This window comes from Nicotiana tomentosiformis, chromosome 2, assembly GCF_000390325.3.
Source record: "Nicotiana tomentosiformis chromosome 2, ASM39032v3, whole genome shotgun sequence".
Classification (NCBI taxonomy): Eukaryota; Viridiplantae; Streptophyta; class Magnoliopsida; order Solanales; family Solanaceae; genus Nicotiana; species Nicotiana tomentosiformis.
Genome location: NC_090813.1, coordinates 184661751 through 184685068, shown reverse-complemented (window position 1 = coordinate 184685068; position 23318 = coordinate 184661751). Strand labels below are relative to the sequence as shown.

At 35.9% G+C, this 23318-nt stretch overlaps 2 protein-coding genes and 1 long non-coding RNA gene across 3 annotated transcripts; 2 read left to right on the top strand and 1 right to left on the bottom strand.

Moving 5' to 3' along the window:
- Window positions 1-2771: 2771 nt before the first annotated feature.
- LOC104088253 (uncharacterized) lies at window positions 2772-3564 on the top strand. Its single transcript, XR_684504.4, has 3 exons — window positions 2772-2858; window positions 2954-3117; window positions 3199-3564. It is a non-coding gene; the product is annotated as an uncharacterized lncRNA (long non-coding RNA).
- Window positions 3565-3763: 199 nt separating this feature from the next.
- On the bottom strand, window positions 3764-22341 carry LOC104088254 (uncharacterized). Its single transcript, XM_070196375.1, has 5 exons — window positions 22251-22341; window positions 5855-7144; window positions 4778-5774; window positions 4243-4710; window positions 3764-4170 (listed from the first exon to the last, which is right to left on the bottom strand). Exons 3-5 carry the CDS (start codon window positions 4907-4909, stop codon window positions 3964-3966), a joined length of 807 nt encoding a protein of 268 aa, XP_070052476.1. The 5' UTR covers window positions 4910-5774; window positions 5855-7144; window positions 22251-22341; the 3' UTR covers window positions 3764-3963.
- LOC104102561 (uncharacterized) lies at window positions 21897-23318 on the top strand. The gene has a single exon (XM_009610297.4). It carries the CDS (start codon window positions 22215-22217, stop codon window positions 23130-23132), a length of 918 nt encoding a protein of 305 aa, XP_009608592.1. The 5' UTR covers window positions 21897-22214; the 3' UTR covers window positions 23133-23318.

The following is a 23318-nucleotide window of genomic DNA, read 5'->3' as shown; positions in this document are numbered from 1 at the left end:
TACCGATTGACCGAGTATATCCGACATAAGTTCACTACGAAAAGTTCAAAGGGAAACTTATTTATCCAGATGCGATTAATCATTGCTTGCAAATCACACAGTTTTTCCATGCATACTTCCGTGATATAGCCATTCCCCATTCATGTGGGGGATTGTTGAGGTTTTTTTTTTAAAGATGAAATAGTCTTAAAATGAGGGTGAATGGGAAATGGAGGGAAAAATAAAATTTTTGAGTAAAATTTTAAGTCTCCCCCTCTTGACAATGAGACATTGTCCCATATTGGAAGAGGAAAATTTTTTTGGTGGGTATATATATAATTGCTCTTCTTGTAGCTCTTAAAGAGTTAAGAAGAAAGCAAGCCTCGCGCCGTCGTCGTCGTCGCTCGCTCGGCTCGGCTTCGGATTATTTTTTGGACCAAATTTATTTGTTAATAGTAAATATTAACGTAAGATTATCCGCATTTGTAACGGATATGTTCCAATCCGTGTATTGACCACCAGCTGCAATAGCAGCCGCCTAATGCTCTTCCCACCATGGCCAAGTGCTTGCTCCACAAACAAGCTAGTGCATGCTCCACCATGGAGGGTGGAGGGTCGTTCATCTTCAAAGCTGACTGCTATAAATATGTGCAGCAGCTGTTGAAGAAAGATACACCAAACTGAAAACGCTCAACTTTGGCTATACATTGCACTCCTTCCTCTCATCATTTCCATACGATTTTCTGAGTTTCTACTCCTTTGTTCTGCATTGTTTTAACTTCAAAACAGTGATTTGCTACCGAACTTTGTGTTCGCTGAAACACTGGGGTTTGAAGTACCGCTACACCAGTGTGTGATTCGTTCTATCCTGGGAGGAAATAATCCATAACCTTGGGTATTAGGAAGGGATTAAATTCCTTAAGGAAACACTGTGAATTCAGTGGGCTCGAATTAATTACTGTTTCATTACGATATCTTATATTTCCCCGAATTATTATTTACAAATATATCAATATTGGCGGGACTAACAGTTTTGTGAGTACAAAACATCAAAAACTTAAAAAAACTAGTCTAAACCATTTTTTTTTGAAACATGAAATATTAATCTTCAAAAACTGCTCAATAACTGATCACCTTTTATCACCGGACCATGTTTTTAAAATATTTTTGAAAAAAAAGAAAAAACAATTATGATCAAACGGGAGATTACAGTATGGATATCTTTTACATGCCAATGTACCTTAAATCCAAGAGATTAAAGTTTGGAAATATCTGCTTTTATACAAGGTTTTCTTATTAGCTAAAAAATTCTAAATTGCAGAAACGTGGCCAAATCTATCTGAACCCACCAAAATACATAGTTATTCGCAGTTTCTTCTAACGCAAGGCATATAGACAATGGCTTTCCATTAAAATACATCCAAAAATTCAACATCATCTCATCTGTCAGTTTTTTACAGATCAGTCCAAGATTCTACATCATCTCATCCGTCAACTTTCTAAATATAACACGCTTATCCATAGGCAAATCAATGATTTAAATTTAATGAATTCAATGTTTTAAGATGTTGTCATGTGACCACGAGATCACGAGTTCGAACCGTGAAAATAGTCTCTTGCAAAAATGCAGGGTAAAGTTGCGTACAATAGACCTTTATGGTCCGCCCCTTTTTCGGATCCCGCACATAGCGGGAGCTTAGTACACCAGACTGCCCTTTAATATGTAAGATTCTCATGATTGAACTTATTATACGATTAAATTATGGGTTCAGATCTATTATTTGTTGAGATTTTAATAAATTTTTTTATATAAATATTTATATTTTATGTCGAAAGTTATGAATTCAGATGAACCCTAACTATAAGGCTACATTGCCCTTGCGCTTATCCTTGAGGGTTTGAGATATATTAGATTTGTCTGTTATTCAAAAAGTTCGGGTTTAGATCTTGAAAATAAAAATTGGTATAAAATACTTCTCTCTTTAATAGGTTCTACACGTTCAAATACAAATTTTTCGGCGGTCAAGTACCAAAAATCTTAGCTTCCGTTTGGCTATAACATTTTTTAATTTTTTTTCAAAAATTTTTGAAAGCATTGTTAGGTTATAAAAAGTAATCAGTTTTTGGGCAATTTTTGAAGATGAATTTTTCATGTTTTAAAAAGTGATTTAAACTAATTTTTCAAGTTTTGAAATTTTCTACTCACAAAACATCAATTTCTCTTTAAGTAAAAATGCATGTCCAAATATAATTACAACTTCCAAACACTATTTTTCATCTCATCTTCAAAATTTATTTATTTTTTTCAAATTTTAACCAAATCTATATCCAAAAGCTAGCTTAATATCAGGTATCAAATGATTATAAAAAAAGTTTGGGGTTTATAGAAGTTCTCTTTTACTTTGTTTAAAAGTTTGTATATCATTATGATATGTACCTCTACTCTGAAAAAATTGTTTACTTTCTTTTTTAAGGCAAATAATCGAAAATCAAGATGAAACATATCTAAATAAGAATATGAAATGAACAGAATTCATATAATCTTCTGAAAAATGCATAATTACTCCCCTCACATATACCCAAAGTTACAACTACACGCTTTTTCTTTGCGGGATTTTTATACCCCAAAACTTTGTTTATCTTAATTATTTAGCCCTTTTGTGTTGAGCTGGACTGGAACGTGAACAGACCGCCCCCAAGCGGGTAGTAAATTAAAGAAAAAGGCTTTAGCCTATACGAAATGGCCACGTGTCGTTCTCAAAGCTGATTTGGAAGAGCTCTTCTTCTAAACATAAAACATTCTTCTTCCCCATTATACCAACCATTTTCAAGACTTTTGAAACTGGGTTTTGACTTCCAATTTTCTTTGGTTTGAAGAGGTAAGAGATTTTTTTGTGTAAATTCCTCCCTTTGACTCGTTTTTCTGTTAAGGATTTTTTAATTTCTTCCCTAATTTCTGTCTATGAAATCTTAGGGTTAGGAATGGCAAATACCAAGTTGAATAAATTGTGCATGGACGAAGATGATCCAATGCTCAATGCCAAAGTGCGATGCAAACATAGTATTTTGCTGCAAATGCAAACTTCTTGGTCATATCGGAATCCCGGAAGACGATTTTGGTCTTGTCCTCACTATGAGGTATGTGTTCATGTTCTAAGCCTATCGACTAATTTGAAAATTAATGTTGATTGGGTCGTTATTGTATTCTTTAAATTTCAGGCCACAAATTGCAAGTTTTTCAGATGGAGAGACAAGGAAAAAGTTGATAAAAGATCAAACTTTATTCTTCCAAGATTGGTAACAAAATCAAAGAGTTAGAAGAAAATTACGACAGTCTAGGCCACAAATTGTGTATGTTAGCAGCTTAATCCAAGTTGGCAACTTGAAGAAAAATCAAATGGAGTTGCCATAGTAGCTGGTTGTTGTCGTAATATAAGATCATTTTGATTGTTGTCGTAATAAAAGATCATTTTGGTATTGATGTCGGATAGGGTAAGTTAGATGTGGTTTGGTTGTCTACTTCATTTTGGTATTTTAATGAAACATCATTTTGGTATTGTATTAGAATGAAACATCATTTTGGTATCATGGTATCATTTTCTATTGACAAATCTGCTCTTGTTGCTGTTTGAGCAAATTTTGGCAAAAGAAAAAAAGAAGCCTCTTGGAGCAGTTGGTTAGCACACTGCTCACGACTTCAGAACATCTAAACAAATTGCATATGAAGAAAACTACTATAATTTTCAACAAATTACTTCAACGGTACATTTGAATACCAATAATCTAATAACAAAATATTAGTTTCCAACATAACACTTTCAGTACTATTTCAAACACAACACATTTGTTTTCAACAACACAAACAATAGTACATTTGAATACCAATGTTCCATAATTCTAACAACACTTCAAGAATTTCAGCAGCTTCATAACAACAAAAATACCATTCTAGATAGAACTAAAAACAATAGGGCCCTATCAACACTATAATTTCCATGGTTCTTTTGGCTGTGAACCAGCATTCCTTGATTTGTCTCTAATTTCTTGAAGCCTTTTTGTTGTAATTGCTTGTTTTCCTTTCCACTTCAGTCCACTTGTTGGTTTGAAACCAATACCACCAGTAACAACAGCTGATCTTGTAATCTTTATTGATGATCTAGTGGATACTATTCTGCTACTTGGCAGCCCAGGCTATACAAAAAATAGTTTAATTAGTTTAAGGTAAATAAAGATAATAGCAGAACTGATTGCATCAACACTTACATTAATAGCTGTGAAGCCATTCTTAGCCTGAAACACACTCATTCCCATCAGTCTTGGCCTTTTATATGGTGTTGAGCTTCCAATACCCCGTCCCCTTCCTCTAGTAGCAGTAGATGAACTAGGTGCAGCATATACAATATCAGATGCAATTGGAGCTGAATATGAAAACCAACTTTCAAGTGAATGATGTGTTGTGGACCTTCCTCCCCTTCCTCTTCCTCTTCCCCTGCCTCCAGCAGTTGATAAAATTCCAGCAGCAGCAGAAGTATTAACTACTGTATCAGGAGGTGCAGAACTAGGAGCAGAATAGGTAAACCAACTGCCAAGTGAAGAAGTTGATGGAAATTCAACACCAACAGATGCACTTAGTGCAGTATCAGGTGCATTAGCAGCAGATGCATTAGTTGTTTTCCTTAGTCTACCTCTTCCTCTTTTTACAGTAGGTTCATCTTCATTAGTACTTGATTTCTGAAAAAAAAAACATGTTAGATAGTGAACTAAATTTAAAAGAAATTGATACAAAATAGAACATTACCTTTGGTCTGCTTCTTCCCTTTCCTGAAACTGATGGTTTTGCAGCAGCTGTTGATGAACTAGCACCAAGTCTATCACTCTTTGGACACCCTCTTTTGTTGTGACCCCTCTCATGACAGAGGCTACATGTCATTGCAAGACCATTTTAAGCAATTTACCCAACTTCTTAGTTTCATTTGCCTCTTTCCTTCTAACCTTTTTTGGTCTGCCAGGCATACTTTTGACAACTGGTGGTGCAACAGAAGGGTTGGTAGATTCAGGCCACATTGCCATATTACTCAATGGTTGAATGAAATTAGAATAAGTTAACAAGTATGTCTCCTTGTTGTAGCAGCTATCAATGAAATCAATTGGTTCAACATTGTCATAATACATTGCACATATGGCGTGTGAATATGGTATCCCCTTTAGCATCCAAGATCTGCAACTACAAACCTTCTTACTAAGGCACACAGTATGTTGTTTACCATCATTCGTTACTTCATATCATGTTTGTCCATTAAACTCAATGGTACATCTCATTGATTTTTCAATATTGTCCTCCAATATCTTTAAGGCCATTGGAGAGATGGTGCTGCTCCATGTATTTGCAAATGCCCTTAACTTGCCTATTCTGGTCATCATCTTGATTATAATCTCTTCAAGCATGCTAATAATAGTCTTGTGCCTTGCTGCCAAGATCCAGGTATTAAAACTCTCTGACATATTATTATCCACTGCATCATACTTGACTTCACAGTTAAAATACACCTTGCACCAATACCCCTTGTCATAGTACAATAGATCATCCACTATGTTCTTACCAAGCATTGACAGTGTTTTCAGATAATTTTTTAAATTCTGCTTCATAAGTGCTTCTAGCACATTTCCAGAATAAGTTCCTCCTTTGAAGCCCTCTCCATTTCTTTGACCAATTAGCTAAGATGTGTCTAACACACACCCTTTGTTCACAAGCTGGAAAGAATTCCTTAATTGCTGAATCCAATCCTTGTAAATTACTGTTACATGAATGATAAGTCAGTTTTAAAGAAAGAAAGTGAAGCTAATGAAACACAAAGTTACAGTTGCTGAAATATACCTTTTGCATGTCAGTGATCAAATGAAGCATGTGCCATCACCTAATCCCAAGTCTTCCTTCAGCAAAGTTAAGAACCATGACCATGTAGTTTTCTTCTCATATTCAACTACTGCCCAAGCAAGTGGAAGCATTTGATTATTACCATTCTTAGCCACAACAACTAGTAGTTGCCCCCTGCTTACACCCTTCAGGAAACAACCATCGAAGCCTTTGCATTTTTTACACCACAAGAATGCATTTTTCAGTGCCTTAAAACAGATGTAAAAGCTTACAAACACTGGCCTCCCAAGTTTATCAGGTTCACCAAGCTTCACAACACAAGTGCTCCCAAGGTTGGTCCTTAACAACTCATCCCTGTAATCAAGAATTCTACCAAACTCCACATTATGATCACCCATTATTTGCTGCAGTACTTTAGCTCTTGCTCTCGTGGCTATGGTTTTACCAACATGAACTTTGAATTTCTTCTTAATTAATTCTTGCAACTTGAATACTCTTATGTTTGGTTGTTCAGTTATTCTATCTTTAAAGGCCTTGGCCAAGAATTTAGAATTGCACAAATAATTTCTGGAGGCCCTCTCACACTTGTGAACTGGATTGTAAGTCCTTATAACAAAATTATTACTTACACTATCCAAGCTTACAAACAAAAGCCAATTGCAGTTATCCTTGGTGCACCTCACCCTGAATCTAGTTGGCTCATTTACATGCTTTTCAATCAGAACTCTTTTTTGTAGTGCATACCTAGTTACTGCAACTCTAAAGTCATCAACACACTCAAAGATCATACCCAACTGCCATACAATCTTTTTACATGTTTTAACAAACTTCACGCTCTTTGTAGATGTAGATCTCCTTTTTGTTAGCTTTACCTTCCTGTCCCCATCTTCATTCCAACATTCATTTTCATCAGTTTCAAAGCTACAAGCATTGGAACTTGGATAATATGGTTCATCACCACCTAGCCCTCCTTCTACACATGTTTTACATGTTTCAGTCTCATCAAAACCAAGATCTAGCCCAGCATCACCACATGGTACATCTTTAGTATCAACAGCAACTTTCTCCTTTCTTTTTCTCCTTTGAAATGACCTACTTTCCTTCCTAATCTTTATGTACTCCTCATGTACATCACTGCCATAATCATCCCCCCAAAAAAGTCACTGTCTTCAGAATAATCACTATCTTCAGTTGATTCATCAGACCCATCTTCACTTGAGTAATCTTCAGTTTGAGAAGATTCTGGATTAGAAAGAGCAGCTGTTGTGTATGCTGGAACAACAATTGGATCTGCATGAGCAGCAGCAGTATTTGAAGGAGTAGCAGCAGTGATTGAAGGAGCAACAGCAGTGTTTGAAGGAGCAGCAGTGTTTGAATGAGCAACAGAACAATTAAAAGTAGACCCTTTATTAAAAGGGGAACAAGATTCCTTTTCAGGCATGTGCACATATACTTCCAAAACCAGCCGTGTTGTAAAGACTTACCAATTGCTAAAAGAGCCTTGTCATTTTCAATATCTCCTAAAATGCCACAATTATGTGGCTGGATACTAAATTTACAACTTGAGTTGTACCCTAATTCTTTAATATAATCCTTCAACTCAAAATAGGATAGGGTATCCACATCAACATCCAAATATTCACTCATTACCCCCACCAACATATTTCGGTTCCCCATTTCCAAACTCTAAGACCTCACCATGATATAATCTTAAAGTAATTAAAGCAAACTCACTCATTCCTATATGCAAACAAAGCAAAATAATTGTCGATAAAACCAAATTCAGCAGAATTCCACAAACTATAGATACTAGTACTGTAAAAATACTTATTTGCTAAAAACCAAAACTTTTCACTGAACACACGCACAATCAAATTGTAACGACCTGATTTATCGTTTTAAGAAATTACGCTTCGTCCACTGACTTAAGGTCTCGAAAAACTTCACAATATGTATTATGACCTACGTGTGTGGTCGAGTTTGTTTTCGGAATATTCAGAATTTAATTTAAAGAAAAATTCTCATTTTGAAGCTTAAATGGAAAGAGTTGACCGGGGAATTGACTTTTGAGCAAACGACCCCGGAATGAAATTTCGATGATGGCAATAGCTTCGTATGATGATTTCAGACTTAGGCGCATGTTCGGATTTGGGTTTGGAAGTCTGTAGGACAATTCGACATATTTTGGCGAAAGTTGGAAAATATAAGATTTTTGAAAAAGTCCGACCGAAGGGTGAATTTTTGATAACGAGGTCGGATTTTGATTTCGGAAATGGGAATAGCTCCCTTACGTTAATTATGACTTGTGTGCAAAATTTGAAGTCATTCCGGATTGATTTGATACGTTTCGGCGCAAAATATAGAAGTTGAAAGATTTGAAAACTTATAATTCGATTCGATGCGCGATTCGTAATTCTGGCGTTGTTTGACGTGGTTTGAAGCCTCGACTAAGTTTGTATTGTATTTTGGGACATGTTGGTATAATTGGTTGAGATCCCGGGGGCCTCGGACGAGTTTCGGATGGTTAAACGGACCAAAATTGGACTTGAAGGTCTGTTGGAAATCTGCCACTGGTTTCATCGCATCTGCGATAAAATTGATCGCAGATGCGACATCGCAAATGTGAGATTTAGGCCGCAGAAGCGAAAGGGAAAGGCCCTCGCACCTGCGGAAGCGCAGAAGCAGGCAGAGAAAGCGCAGAAGCGGAGGGGCATCGCAGGTGCGCGTGAGGCATCGCATAAGCGATTCCCGCAGAAGCGAAAAAACTTCCGCAAATGTGATGGTCGACTGGGCAGTGGCCTTCGCATAAGCGAGATTTTGCTCGCAAAAGCGAGCACGCAGGAGCTCGGTTTGTTAAGGACCAAAAATGGTCATTTCGCCATTTTTCGATTTAGATTTTGGAGTTCGGTTTTTGGGCGATTTTGGAGGAGTTCTTCAAGACTTCGACTTGGGTAAGTGCTTTATATCCTAAAGTGATTATATTTCATGAATCTATAATTATATTCATCGTTTAGTTCAGATTTAAATGGAAAAATCAAGATTTTAAAAAACTCTTCCAAAAAATAAAAATTTAATATTTGGAGGTCGAGTTGTTATTGGAATTCAATAAAATTGGTATGGTTGAACTCGTATCGGAATGGGTGTTCGGATTTCATGAAAATTATGTCGGGTTCCGAGAGACGGGTCACGCGTTGACTTTTTGGAATAAAATTTTAAGTCGACGTATTATTATCCGGAATTGTTTCCGATGAATTTTAATGAAGTTATACAATTAACTTGGATAGATTTGAGCTGTCTGGAGGCCAATTCAAGCAAGAAGACTATTTTGGAATATCTGCTTAACTTCAAAAAGGTAAGTGTCTTGCTTAACCTCGAGTGGGAGAATTACCCCTTAGGTATTGAGTCTTATGTGCCATTTGTGAAATTTGAAAAGTCGTGTACGCGAGGTGACGAGTACGTACTTGGGCTTATACGTGCAAAATTCATTGAAATAAAGTCTTAGGCATTATTGCGCAGTAAATGAGAAAATTGTGGAAAATTATTAAATCATAAGTTTGCCATGCCTAAATCCTTATTGTTGAATTTGTTTTTATATGATAATTTGATGTGATTGTTACTTGAAATATTTGTGAAATTTCGTGAGTATTGTTGGTTTAATATTTCTTGGAAATTAATTCCAATATGAATCTTCTTATGCAAATAATTAATTTAAGTGAGCTTAAGAATAAGTGTTAATATAATTATCTAAATTTGCATTAAATGAAGGTTTTGCTTTATGTTGAGTAATTTCTATCTCAATTGATTGTTTTTGGGTGTTATATATATTGTGTGGAACCTTGGGTTATTTGTTGTGAAATTAATTGATTTTTGTTATATCTTTGGAATTTGGTTGTGGCCATTGGGCAAATTGTGATATGAATTAAGTTTATTATATTGTCGTGTTAATTTCCAGTGTAAATTGTTGTGTTGTGTGAGTTACTATTTTGGGGGAGATAAGGGTGGCATTTCACCGTTGATGTAATGTGGGTATAAGGGTGGCGTTTCACTGTTGTTGTGTTTGTTGGAATATTATCTGGGCGGAGCGATAATGGTAGCAATAGGAGCGATAAGGGTGGCTATTGATATTGTCTGGGCAGAGCGATAAGGGTGGTTATATGAGTGATAAGGGTGACAATAGGAGCAGGGTGGCTATTGTCAGGGACGATATGTGATGATGTGAGGTTGTGGTGTTGATAATTTTCTTGTGATGTTGTGATTTTCTTGTGTTTATTTCTATACCTTGTGCAACTTGTCTTGTTGTTGGTAAATTGATAATAATCTGATTTATGTTGAAATTGAGAGCCTGTGGCTATTGCCAGACGGATTATAAAATAAAATATGGGCACGAGGTGCCGTGAGTAAATAATGAGAATATTTGGCACGTGAATTGTCCGTACAGTTGTGATATGAAATGTGGGCATGAGGTGCTGTGATGAAATGATAATGATAATTGGCACGTGAATTGTATGTGCAGTTGTGATATGAAATGAGGGCATGAGGTGCCAGAAAAATATGGTGATTAAATTATGGGCACGAGGTGCCGTGGAAATATGAAAATGGGCTGAGACCCATATTTTTATGATTATGAAATGAGATGTCACATGGTGACTTTTTTTTTATTGAAAGAATTATATTCAAAATATTTATTTGGAAGGATTTTTACTTAGGAAGTATTATATGAAAGAATTTTATTTGAAAGATATTTATTTGAGGAAATTATATTTGAAAAGATTTATTGAAAGAATTATATTTGAAAAATAATTATTTGAGAAAATTATATTTGAAAGAGAGTTATCTAGAAGAATTATATGTGAAAGACATTTATTTGGAGGACTTGTTTTAATTGGGTGTACTTGTGTTTATTAATTGTTGAGTGATATTAATGGTATTCTTTCTGTTATGCATATAACTGGTTGTTCCATGTTGTCCTATTGTTATTTGTTTCATGTTATTTTGTATATCATATTGCACAGGTTATTAGACTAGTGAGTGTCTTGACTGTACCTCGTCTCTACTCCATTGAGGTTAGTCTTGATACTTACTGGGTACCGACCGTGGCGTACTTATACTATACTTCTGCACATTTTTTTGCAGAGCCAGGTATTGAAGATATCGGACTTGAGCAGAGTTAAAGCGCGATCATAAGAATTCAAGGTAGAGCTGCTTGGCCGTCGCAGTCCCTTGGAGTCTTTTCATTTCATTGTACTGTTAATTTGTAATCAAACAATATTGTATATTCGGTCCTTGTGATCATTCCCTGTATTCAGTTAGAGTTCGTGACTCAGTACTACCAGTCTTGGGAGGTTGTGTATTGTAATTATTTCCGCTGTTAGATTTTAATTCAAAAAATAAAATGTCTTCAAAATTTAATAGAAATCGGCTTACCTAGTCTTAGAGACTAGGTGCCATCACGACGCCTGTGGTGAGATTTTGTGTCGTGACAAGTTGGTATCAGAGCTCTAGGTTCATAGGTTCTACGAGTCACGAACGAGTCTAATAGAGTCTTGCGGATCGGTACAGAGACGTCTGTACTTATCTTCGAGAGGCTACAGAACTGTTAGGAAATTTCCATTTTTTTCATTCTCGTGGTGCGAAATTTGTTGAATTTGGAATTTGAACCTTTGTATCTCCATTCTCTCATAGATGGTGAGGACACGTGATACTGGGTTAGCTGATCAGGCATCCGCACATACTGCTAGGGCTGCAAGAGGTCGGGGCCGAGATAGAGGTCGAGGAAGGGCACGTGTTGCGACTAGAGCACCTGTCAGAACAACAATTGAGGATCCACTAGTAGCTCCAGTTGGGGGACATGTACCAGAAGCACCTGTTGTTACCCCAGTATTTTAGGAGACTTTAGAACAGTTCCTGAGTATGTTTAGTACATTAACTCATGCGGGAATGATCTATGTTGCACCAAACATTCCGCAGATTGAGGAAGTAGCTCAGACTCCTATCACAACTCCAGAGCAGCAGGTTCACGTTGGTCAGGTTTCGGGTGTAGTACCAGTACAACCTGTTATTCCGGTTCGGCCTGAGGTCAGGCCCGAGGCATCAGAAGAAGAACAAAAGAGACTTGAAAGGTTTAAGAAATATGATCCACCAACTTTCAGTGGCACATCTATAGAGGATGCCCAAGGATTTCTGGAAAGTTGTCACCATATTCTCCTCACCATGGGTATTGTGGAAGTGAGCGGAGTTTCCTTTACTATATTTCAACTGTCAGGCACAACGTATCGGTGGTGGCAAATCTATGAAGAAGGTAGAACAGTCGATGCCACACCACCAACTTGGGCTCAATTTTCGGAAATATTCTTTAAAGAGTTTGTTCCCCAGACTCTCAGAGATATGTGGAGCACAGAGTTTGAACAGTTGCGTCAGGGCACCATGACAATGTCTGAATATGCTATCAGGTTCAGTGAGTTAGCCCATCATGCACCTATCTTAGTTCCGACAATCAGAGAACGGGTCCGCAGATTTATTGAGGGGCTCGATTATGATATTAAAATATGTATGGCTCGAGAATTGCAAACTGATACTCCATTTCAATAAGTAGTGGAGATTGCACGGAAGATTGAGGGTGTTTTAGGCGAGGAAAGGGAGTCTAAGGAGGCCAAAAGGTCTCGAAGATCTGGAGGGTTCAGTGGGTTTTACTCTTCAGCTAGAACCCATTATAACGGAGGCTCGAGCAGTCCGTCAGCTCAGTCTGCACATCAGATTACTCAGAGTGCTCCAGTTTACAGTGCACCACCGACACGAGATTCTTACAGTGGTTATTCCAATTATCCGGCACAGACTCAGTAAGAGAAGCCGCGACCTCAGAGGGGTTGTTATGAGTGTGGTGATACTAGGCATATCATGAGATATTGTCCCAGACTTGGGAGGAGTGGATTTCATTAGAACACTCCAGCTACAAGCTTTATACCAGTCGATACTCCACGTGCACAGTCAGCTAGATGCGAAGGACATGCGGGTAGTGGACGCCTAAGAGGTGGAGGCCCGACCCGTTGATTTAATCATTATGATTTGGCTGAGGTCAATACACCAGATGGTGTCGTTACAGGTACGATCTTGATTTTTATTATAAAAGGATATTTTCCTTAATTTGATTTGGTTCTGAATATTGAGGTGAGTCCTCATATTATGCTCCACTTATGGGTGAGATTCGTAAATTTGTAACCCACTTATATGTTATCCCTGTTGGGAGATTTGATGGTGTGAGCCCGTGTCTGTCATTTTATTTTTGGTACACCATCGAGGGCTATAAGCCCAAAAGTAATTTTATTATTCATTACAGTGATTTTAATGTGTTTCGGAATAATTGATTCTAATTTTTATGAATTATATGCCCTACCAGTAGGAGGGTTCATTATATGTTGTGAAAATTGTTTATGAAATATATTGAAAAGAAGAAAGAAAGGAAATTGAAAATTTCAGTTGGCACAATGTGCAAAATACTTGTGATTCGGAGTTGAGGACGAGATCCTCGCATTTTTACATGATGTGAAATATTTAAACCGGGCTCCAAGCCGCGATGGAAGTTATGTAAGGACGAGGTCCTTGTAAAATATTTATGAGTTTAAAATTTTTCCTTTGTGAAATTTAATTGTACAATAGTATTAATAGGGAGTCATGCCTGTTAGGCTTATTTGATAAATTCTTGTATTTTTTTTCTGTGCATATTCAGCCATTTTGGTGCTGTAAACATTGAGTTTTAACCTCTGAGATGAGTGCCCATGTGGCGTTAAATGTGACTCATTAATCCGAGTAAGCAATCATGAGGTCTTCATGACTCACATTCTGTTGTAAGTGTAGTGAAAATTCGAAATGAGGTGATGGTTAATATGGGATTAATTGATGATGCTGGAATTAATTATGAACAACTTTTAAGACCAGAGATGTGGTGATGAGCATACATATGATGTGTTTCATGTCCTGATATCATTATAATAATGCAGTGCTTGTAATGCTGAGATTGGTGTTATTGATATATACCTTGTGGTATTGTATTGGGTTGTGGATGTGTTGTTAGGAGTTGTTTTGGTGTTACTCTGACAGGTGGATAGGCCCAATTATAGGGGAGATTCTGTCGAAATTTCTGAAAACAATTTGGGAGTTAGTAAAATTTGAAGGATTGAGAATTGCTAAGGAAGAGATAAATATGTTATACGTTTGAGGGCGAATGATTCTAAGCGGGGGAAGAATGTAACACCCTAGATTTTTTTTTGAAGTACTTCAACACTATCAAGAAAATTGATGTGTGCGTAGGCACGAGTTGCTATAGCCAGTTGAGACTAATACCGTGTGTTGTCGTAAATAAAAATTAGACCTTTTGAAATGTTTGGAGTGCATGAAATTTGATCTTAAAGCTTACAAATATGAATAAAAGAAATAAACTCAAATGAGATGATGTTGTCACGCTTATCTCAAATGCGGTAGCGTGGAATCAACCGCGAGTATATGTGTAAAAGTAAAATCATCAATTTGGTATCTCAGAATAATTCTTAGAACGTTCGAGGACGAACGTTTGTTTAAGAGGTGGAGAATGTAACGATTCGACTTGTCGTTTTAAGAAATTATGCCCCGTCCAGTGACTTAAGGTCTCGAGAAACTTCACAATATGTATTATGACCCACGTGTGTGGTCGAGTTTGGTTTTCGGAAGATTCAGAATTTAATTTAAAGAAAACTTCTCATTTTGAAGCTTAAATGGAAAGAGTTGACCGGGGAGTTGACTTTTGAGCAAACGACCCCGGAATGGAATTTTAATGATGGCAATAGCTTCGTATGATGATTTCGGACTTAGGTTTATGTTCGGATTTGGATTTGGAAGTCCACAGGACAATTCGACATGTTTTGGCGAAATTTGGAAAATATAAGATTTTTGGAAAAGTCTGACCGAAGGGTGAATTTTTTTATAACGAGGTCGGATTTCGATTCCGAAAATGGGAATAGTTCCCTTACGTCAATTATGACTTGTGTGCAAAATTTGAAGTCATTCCGGATTGATTTGATACGTTTCGACGCAAAATATAGAAGTTGAAAGATTTGAAAACTTATAATTCGATTCGATGCGCGATTCGTAATTCTGGCGTTGTTTGACGTGGTTTGAAGCCTCGACTAAGTTCGTATTGTATTTTGGGACATGTTGGTATAATTGGTTGAGGTCTCGGGGGCCTCGGGCGAGTTTCGGATGGTTAAACGGACCAAAATGTGACTTGAAGGTGTGTTGGAAATCTGCCACTGGTTTCATCGCATCTGCGATGAAATTGATCGCAGATGCGATATCGCAAATGCGAGATTTAGGCCGCAGAAATGAAAGGGAAAGGCCTGGACAGTGGTCGCAGGTGCGAAGAAAATCCCGCACCTGCGGAAGCGCAGAAGCGGGCAGAGAAGGCGCAGAAGCGGAGGGGCATCGCAGGTGCGTGTGAGGCATCGCAGAAGCGGAAAAACTTTTGCAAATGTGATGGTCGACTGGGCAGTGGACTTTGCATAAGCGAGATGTCGCTCGCAAAAGTGAGCACGCAGGTGCGAAAATTAGTCTGCAGGTGCCAAACTGGGCAGAATGTTAAGGACCAAAAATGGTCATTTCGCCATTTTTCGATTTAAATTTTGGAGCTCGGTTTATGGGCGATTTTGGAGGAGTTCTTCAAGACTTCGACTTGGGTAAATGCTCTATATCCTAAAGTGATTATATTTCATGAATCTATGATTATATTCATCGTTTAGTTCATATTTTAATGGAAAAATCAAGATTTTTAAAAAATCTTCCAAAAAATAAAAATTTAAGATTTGGAGGTCGAGTTGTTATTGGAATTCAATAAAATTGGTATGGTTGAACTCGTATTGGAATGAGTGTTTGGATTTTATAAAAATTATGTCGGGCTCCGAGAGACGGGTCCTGCGTTGACTTTTGTTGACTTTTTGGAATAAAATTTTAAGACGACGTATTATTATCCGGAATTGTTTCTGATGAATTTTAATGAAATTATACAATTAACTTGGATAGATTTGAGCTGTCCGGAGGCCAATTCAAGCAAGAATGTTATTTTGGAATATCTGCCTAACTTCAAAAAGGTAAGTGTCTTGCTTAACCTCGAGTTGGGGAATTATCCCTTAGGCATTGAGTCTTATGTGCCATTTGTGAAATGTGAAAAATCGTGTACGCGAGGTGACGAGTATGTATTCGAGCTTATACGTGCAAAATTCATTGAAATAAAGTCTTATGCATTATTGCGTAATTAATGAGGAAATTGTGGAAAATTATTAAATCATAAGTTTGCCATGCCTAAATCCTTATTGTTGAATTTGTTTTTATATGATAATTTGATGTGAGTGTTACTTGAAATATTTGTGAAATTTCGTGAATATTGTTGGTTTAATATTTCTTGAAAATTAATTACACTATGAATCTTCTTATGCAAATAATTAATTTAAGTGAGCTTAAGAATAAGTGTTAATATAATTATCTATAGTTGCATTAAATGAAGGTTTTGCTTTATGCTGAGTAATTTTTATCTCAATTGATTGTTTTTGGGTGTTATATACATTGTGTGGAGCCTTGAGTTATTTGTTGTGAAATTAATTGATTTTTGTTATATCTTTAGAATTTGGTTGTGGCCATTGCGCAAATTGTGATATGAATTGATTTTATTATATTGTCGTGTTAATTTTCCGTGTAAATTGTTGTGTTGTGTGAGTTACTATTTTGGGGGAGATAAGGGTGGCATTTCACCGTTGATGTTATGTGGGTATAAGGGTGGCATTTCACTGTTGTTGTGTTTGTTGGAATATTGTCTGGGCGGAGCGATAAGGGTGGCTATTGATATTGTTTGGCCGGAGCGATAAGGATGGCTATAGGAGTGATAATGGTGACAATAGGAGCAATAAGGGTGGCTATTGTCAGGGACGATATGTGATGATGTGGGGTTGATAATTTTCATGTGATGTTGTGATTTTTTTGTTTTTATTTCTATACCTTGTGCAACTTGTCTTGATGTTGGTAAATTGATAATAATCCGATTTATGTTGAAATTGAGAGCTTGTGGCTATTGCGAGGCGGATTATAAAATGAAATGTGGGCACGAGGTGCCGTGAGTAAATAATGAGAATATTTGGCACGTGAATTGTCCGTGCAGTTGTGATTTGAAATGTGGGCACGAGGTGCTGTGATGAAATGATAATGATAATTGGTGCGTGAATTGTCCGTACAGTTGTGATATGAAATGAGGGCATGAGGTGCCGTGGAAATATGAAAATGGGCTGAGACCCGTCTTTACAAAAAAATATAAAAATGGGTTGAGACCCGTATTTTTATGTTTATGAAATAAGGTGTCACATGGTGACTTTTTTTTTATTGAAAGAATTATATTCAAAATATTTATTTGGAAGGATTTTTATTTAGAAAGTATTATATGAAAGAATTTTATTTGAAAGATATTTATTTGAGGAAATTATATTTGAAAAGATTTATTGAAAGAATTATATTCGAAAAATAATTATTTGAGAAAATTATATTTGAAAGAGAGTTATCTAGAAGAATTATATGTGAAAGACATTTATTTGGAGGACTTGTTTTAATTGGGTGTACTTGTGTTTATTAATTGTTGAGTGATATTAATGGTATTCTTGTTGTCTGTTGTGCATATCGCTGGTTGTTCCATGTTGTCCTATTGTTATTTGTTTCATGTTATTTTGTATATCATATTGCACAGGTTATTAGACTAGTGAGTGTCTTGACTGTACCTCGTCTCTACTCCATTGAGGTTAGTCTTGATACTTACTGGGTACCGACCGTGGCGTACTCATACTATACTTCTGCACATTTTTGTGCAGAGCCAGGTATTGAAGATATCGGACTTGAGCAGAGTTAAAGCGCGATCATAAGGATTCAAGGTAGAGCTGCTTGGCCGTCGCAGTCCCTTGGAGTCTTTTCATTTCATTGTACTGTTAATTTGTAATCAAACAGTATTGTATATTCGGTCCTCGTGATTATTCCCTGTATTCAGTTAGAGTTCGTGACTCAGTACTACCAGTATTGGGAGGTTGTGTATTGTAATTATTTCCGCTGTTAGATTTTAATTCAAAAAAAAAAATGTCTTCAAAATGTAATAGAAATTGGCTTACCTAGTCTTAGAAACTAGGTGCCATCACGACGCCTGTGGTGGGATTTTGGATCGTGATACAAATCTCCGAGGTTAACTTGCAGACAAGAAACCTCAAATTTATTTTGCCAATCGCAAAATCGCCAAGGCTAAAAGTATTTAAAATCCCTAAACTAACACAAGTAATTAAAAGCAGTAAAGAACTAACCTTTGCTCTTAGATTGTGACGAATAAAAAGCTTAGCCTTCAAATCTGACCTTCAATCGACACACGAAAAACCCTATAACATTATTCTTGTTTAGCCTTCCAATATGACCTCCCCTTCCTTGAATCGAACCATTAAATATGGGCTTTATACTTATTTTCGATCTATTAGTATCCAATTGCAAGAGAACAAAGAATATTTTTTAAGTCTTGCTGATTTTGTTAAGGATCGAAGATAGAAGATGAGTGTGAAGAATTGGGAAATTTTTTAGGTCTGATCTGTTTTGTTTTAAGAGAAAGGTCCAAATATGCCCTTATACTATACGAAATTGAGCACATTTTCTATTCGTTAACACTTTAGCTCAAATATGTCCTTACCGTCACATAGTTAGTCCATATATGATCTTAGAGTTACACAGTTGGTCCATATATGCCGTTTTCGAAACGGAATTCTCCCAAACTAATTAGCTCTTTCTTTAATTGTATTAAAGTGTATTACAAACACTATTTCTTTTTTATTAGTACTTTTTTTCTTTACCTTTCTCTTTTCTTTCTTCTTCTTTTTTTCTTTTTCTTTCTCCCTTATCCGTTTCCTCCATTACTAATGTCTTCTCCATTTTCGTCACCAATTTCACTTGACAAAACTCATGAATTCCAATTACTAAGAAAATTCTCCCATAAAGTAATCAAGTTTCAATTTCACTGGCCCTCTAAATAAATGAAATGAAATTATTCCAAAAATTATGGTTTAAACTTTAAAATAATAAAAATATCTCAACCTTTAACAATACTCAAAAGACCAAAATATTTAAATTGTTTCCAGAAAGATAATTTAATGATTAAAAGCCTAGAGTTCAAGTTGTAGTGTTATGAATTTGAGTTGTTAGTCTTTTTTCAGCTGGACATTTTTTATTTTTTTTATTAACTATGTATATTAGGGGTGTACATGGAACGAGTTGGTTTAATTTTGATTTTTTATCAAAATCAAACCAAACCAATTATATCGGTTTGGATTGTTCGGTTTTGTTGGATTTTTGAATTTTTTGTTACATAAATATTATTTCAATCTTACTTTGTTAAATTTTTTAGAACTAAATATATGTTCAGTAAAAATTAAAAAATTGAAAAACATATGATTTATAAAAATATTTTTATGGGAGAATTTTCTTAGTAATTGGAATTTATGAGTTTTGTCAAGTGAAATTGGTGATGAAAATGGAGAAGACATCAGTAATGGAGGAAATCGGATAAGGTTGAAAGAAAAAGGAAAAAAAAAAGAAGAAAAAAAAAAGAAGAAAGAAAAGAGAAAGGTAAAGAAAAAAAAAGTACTAATAAAAAGAAAATAGTGTTTGTAATATATACTTTAATACAATTAACGAAAGAGTTAATTAGTTTGGGTGGATTCCGTTTTGAAAAGGGCATATATGGGCCAACTGTGTAACTCTAAGGCATATATGGACCAACTATGTGACGGTAAAGGCATATTTGAGCTAAAGTATTAACGAATGACAAATGTGATCAATTTCGTATAGTATAAGGACATATTTGGACCTTTTCCGTTGTTTTAATGAAACAAAAAATAAGAGGTAATAAAAAGATAAAAAGGGGAATGGGATGGGGGGCCATCGTTTTTTTAATAAATGAAGCGCGTGTCTACATCACTTGTATTTTAACTGGGGTACCAGTCCAGCTCAGCACAAAAGGTCCAAATAATTAAGGTAAAAAAAAGTTTAGGGGGTACTATGAATCCCGCAAAGAAAACGTGTGTAGTTGAAAATTTGGGTATAGGTTAGGGGATAATTATATATTTTCCCTATAATCTTCACTAACTATCCTCGATATGAAATGTAATAGCAGTTGATGTTGGTACCAAAACTCCATAACAATTATAATTGATATCAGTTTGACACTCGTATTGAATTAATTTGAATCTAAATGGAGTGACTAGGCTAGTAATGACTTATACAATTATTTTCAACTATTTTCAGATTGAGACGTTGGTTAGTAATGATTTTATATAATTAATTTCAACTAGTTTTAGACTTAAAGATTGGTTGCAAATGATTATAAACTCTTTCAGATAGAAATATACTTCATCTATTTCAAATTATGTATCTTGTTTTTACTGTTTTAAAAAGAATGTTAGTTTCTATATTTAATAAGTTTTAAATTTAAAAGTTCACACATTTACTTTTAATGATACTCCCTGTAAGAATATACGATATATTTAAGACCATAAGTGCAAAAAAATATTTTTATATGTTATAAGCACTTTACTCTAAACCTGTAAGATTTAAACTTTTTTTTTATTCTTAATTTCGTTTTCAGACAAGTTAAGATATAAAATGAAATGTTCAGAGAGAATAGTTATTATTGTTGTATTTATACACATCTACATCAAATATATTACTATCTTGTTTTGCACGTAACTCTTAAGGAGCAAAGCTAGAATATAATTTATCAGTTTGGTTAAACTCATTGAGTTTGATCCGAAGTTTATATACGTATTAAAAAACTCATTATATATATATATATATATATATATATATATATATATATATAAAAATATTAACTTAAATGAGGATCACATAAATTTTAAATTTCAATTCCTTCTCTATTCCCTTTACCTTCCCACTTTCCAAAGAGGCACTGCAACCCCTCCCTCACACCTGTAAGTCCAAAACTTAACCTATTACCCATCGTCCAGTACATGAACCTAACCAACGTACAATAAACCACTTCTAATGAATTTTGTCTACACGTGCCATTCACGTGTTCAACAACGATTCACATGATTTTATAATATACGTGGACCAATCACAGCAGTCCATATCACCAGGCATCTACGACAAGAATAATTCTGTGGCTCGCTTGGATATGCCCCTTCAATATTACCACCATATGCCCCACCTTTACTACTATACAACCCAGTATATCCTTTTTCAGGTGTCAGTTCAGCTTCCCTTTTTATCTCTTCAACAGCCTTTTAATTTCAAATTTAGTATTAATAATTATTTTATATTAGATATAATCTGAAAAGGTTTAAGTGTGCAAAGATGTAGTCGAGACAGTGATTTAAACCTTAAAGTTAAAGAGTATATATAATTTCTTTTCTAAAAAATCTTCTCTCAGAAATTACTACAGGGGTTCAAATTTATTATTTTTAACCAAGATAAAAAAAATCACATCCACTCGATAATGATAAAGGAAATCATTACTTCTTTATTGGTAACATAAAGCCACACTTTCTATTATTCTAGGTGCTAAGGCTGGTTTGATTTTTCAACTATGCAAAAACTAATACAAAAGTTATTATCAAAACCACACCTTTTGATATTCTAGGTGCTGAGGCTGGTCGATTTTGAATTATTTGTGCAAAAATTATAATGCAACCTTTATTATACGGTAGATAATAATATATAAATAGTTTATAAAACCAGACTTTTCCTATTCTAGGACCTAGGTGCTGAGGATGGTTTGGCTTTTCAATCATCTATGCAAAAATCATAATATACAATTGTTATAAAATGATATATATGAATTATTATAAGACAACATGTTACCTATTCTTGTTTTCCCACTTATATATAAAAGCATATGCCTTTCAAGCTCTAATAGATATTTAAAAAGAAAGAGATAAATTGGTACTTGTACCAACATAAAGATAGTCAAATTATACTTACAAAGAGACATTTTTTTTTTGTATAAAATAAGTAACTACTATAAATCACATTGATATATCTAAAATATTTCAAAATTTATCGAAAAATTCTATAAATAAAGCAAAAAACTATTTGGATCCATAGATAAAAATAGTAAATCATACTTTTTCGGAGGGAGCAGCTTCTTTCGAATATTCGCTATTGAGTTCCTATCTTTATGTCTCAAGTCTTAACCCCCTACCCAACCACCCCTCAACTTCTCCCCTATATATAACAACACGAAGCTCAATCATCTTTTTTCTAAAATTAAAACAACATTAATAATTTATTTTCTTACCAAAATTTGAAGAACAAAATGTCTAGAACTAACAAAATGAAGAGAGTCACTGACCCGTTAGACGACAAAGTAAAGGCCCGAATCGTCGGCGGCTGCGATCTCCGGGAACTCGGTTACCTCAGCAGCGGCAGCGAACACAGCGCCGACGCCGATTTCGACTCCGCTTCAGTTTCCCCTAGCTTTTCCGATCTCGTTTTTGGCTTCCCTGATGATGTGGCTCTAAATCAGAGGCCGGAAAATGACTCCGAATCCGACGAGTCAGTACGCGAATCAGTTGATTTTGATGAAAACATGCCGCCGGTTATTTTTCAAAGCGATACGGATTTGTTTAGGAACATGCTGTGCTCTCACGTTTACAAGGCGGTGGAAGTTTTCTCGTGTTCGAAGTCGAATATTTTGCTATTTCGGAGGAATGTGATGATGTATTTGAGAGATTTAGGTTATAATGCTGCTATATGTAAAGCTAAATGGGAGAGCTCCGGCGGACTTGCTGCCGGAAGCTACGAGTACATCGACGTTCTCCGATCGGATTCCAGTAACCGGCAAACTCGTTACTTCGTCGATTTGGATTTCGCGGCGGAGTTCGAGATCGCGAGGCCAACGCTCTTCTACGAGCGGTTATCTCAGTCGTTGCCGAAGGTTTTCGTCGGAAAAAGCGAGGAATTGAAGCATATACTGAGGACGATGAGCGACGCCGCTAGACGATCGTTGAAGATCAGAGGATTACATCTTCCGCCGTGGAGAAAACACCGTTTCATGCAGAACAAATGGTTCGGTCCGTACAAACGGACGGCGAATCTAATCCCGTCGGCGAACACTCCGTCGTTGTTGCCGCCATTGAAGCAGGCGTACGCCGTGAAGTGCCGATCTGTCGGCTTCGACTCCGCCGCCGTCAACGGCGGTCTCTGGTTTCCGGCGGTAACCCGGACTAGATGATAACAAAATTAATTTAATAAGTATGTTTAGCATTTCTTTTTAGAGTTGTCGTTTAGTGTTGAACAAAACGTTGTCGTTTTGTTACCATGTGAAACAGATAAAATGATTATCCACATTGTGTAACGCGGCAAATGCCCATTGTGTGCTCTTGTTTTGTTTATTTAGCAAAAGTTCCACGTGCTAACA

What these genes read in the sequence shown, in the direction of transcription:
- LOC104088254 (XM_070196375.1), bottom strand. Translation starts at nt 4,909, where the DNA reads ATGACATGTAGCCTCTGTCATGAGAGGGGTCACAACAAAAGAGGGTGT. An exon ending in AGGGAAGAAGCAGACCAAAG is followed by an intron (nt 4,711 to 4,777) that starts GTAATGTTCTAT and finishes TTTTTTTTTCAG; the next exon opens with AAATCAAGTACTAATGAAGA. An exon ending in ATGGCTTCACAGCTATTAAT is followed by an intron (nt 4,171 to 4,242) that starts GTAAGTGTTGAT and finishes TTTTTTGTATAG; the next exon opens with CCTGGGCTGCCAAGTAGCAG.
- LOC104102561 (XM_009610297.4), top strand. Translation starts at nt 22,215, where the DNA reads ATGTCTAGAACTAACAAAATGAAGAGAGTCACTGACCCGTTAGACGAC.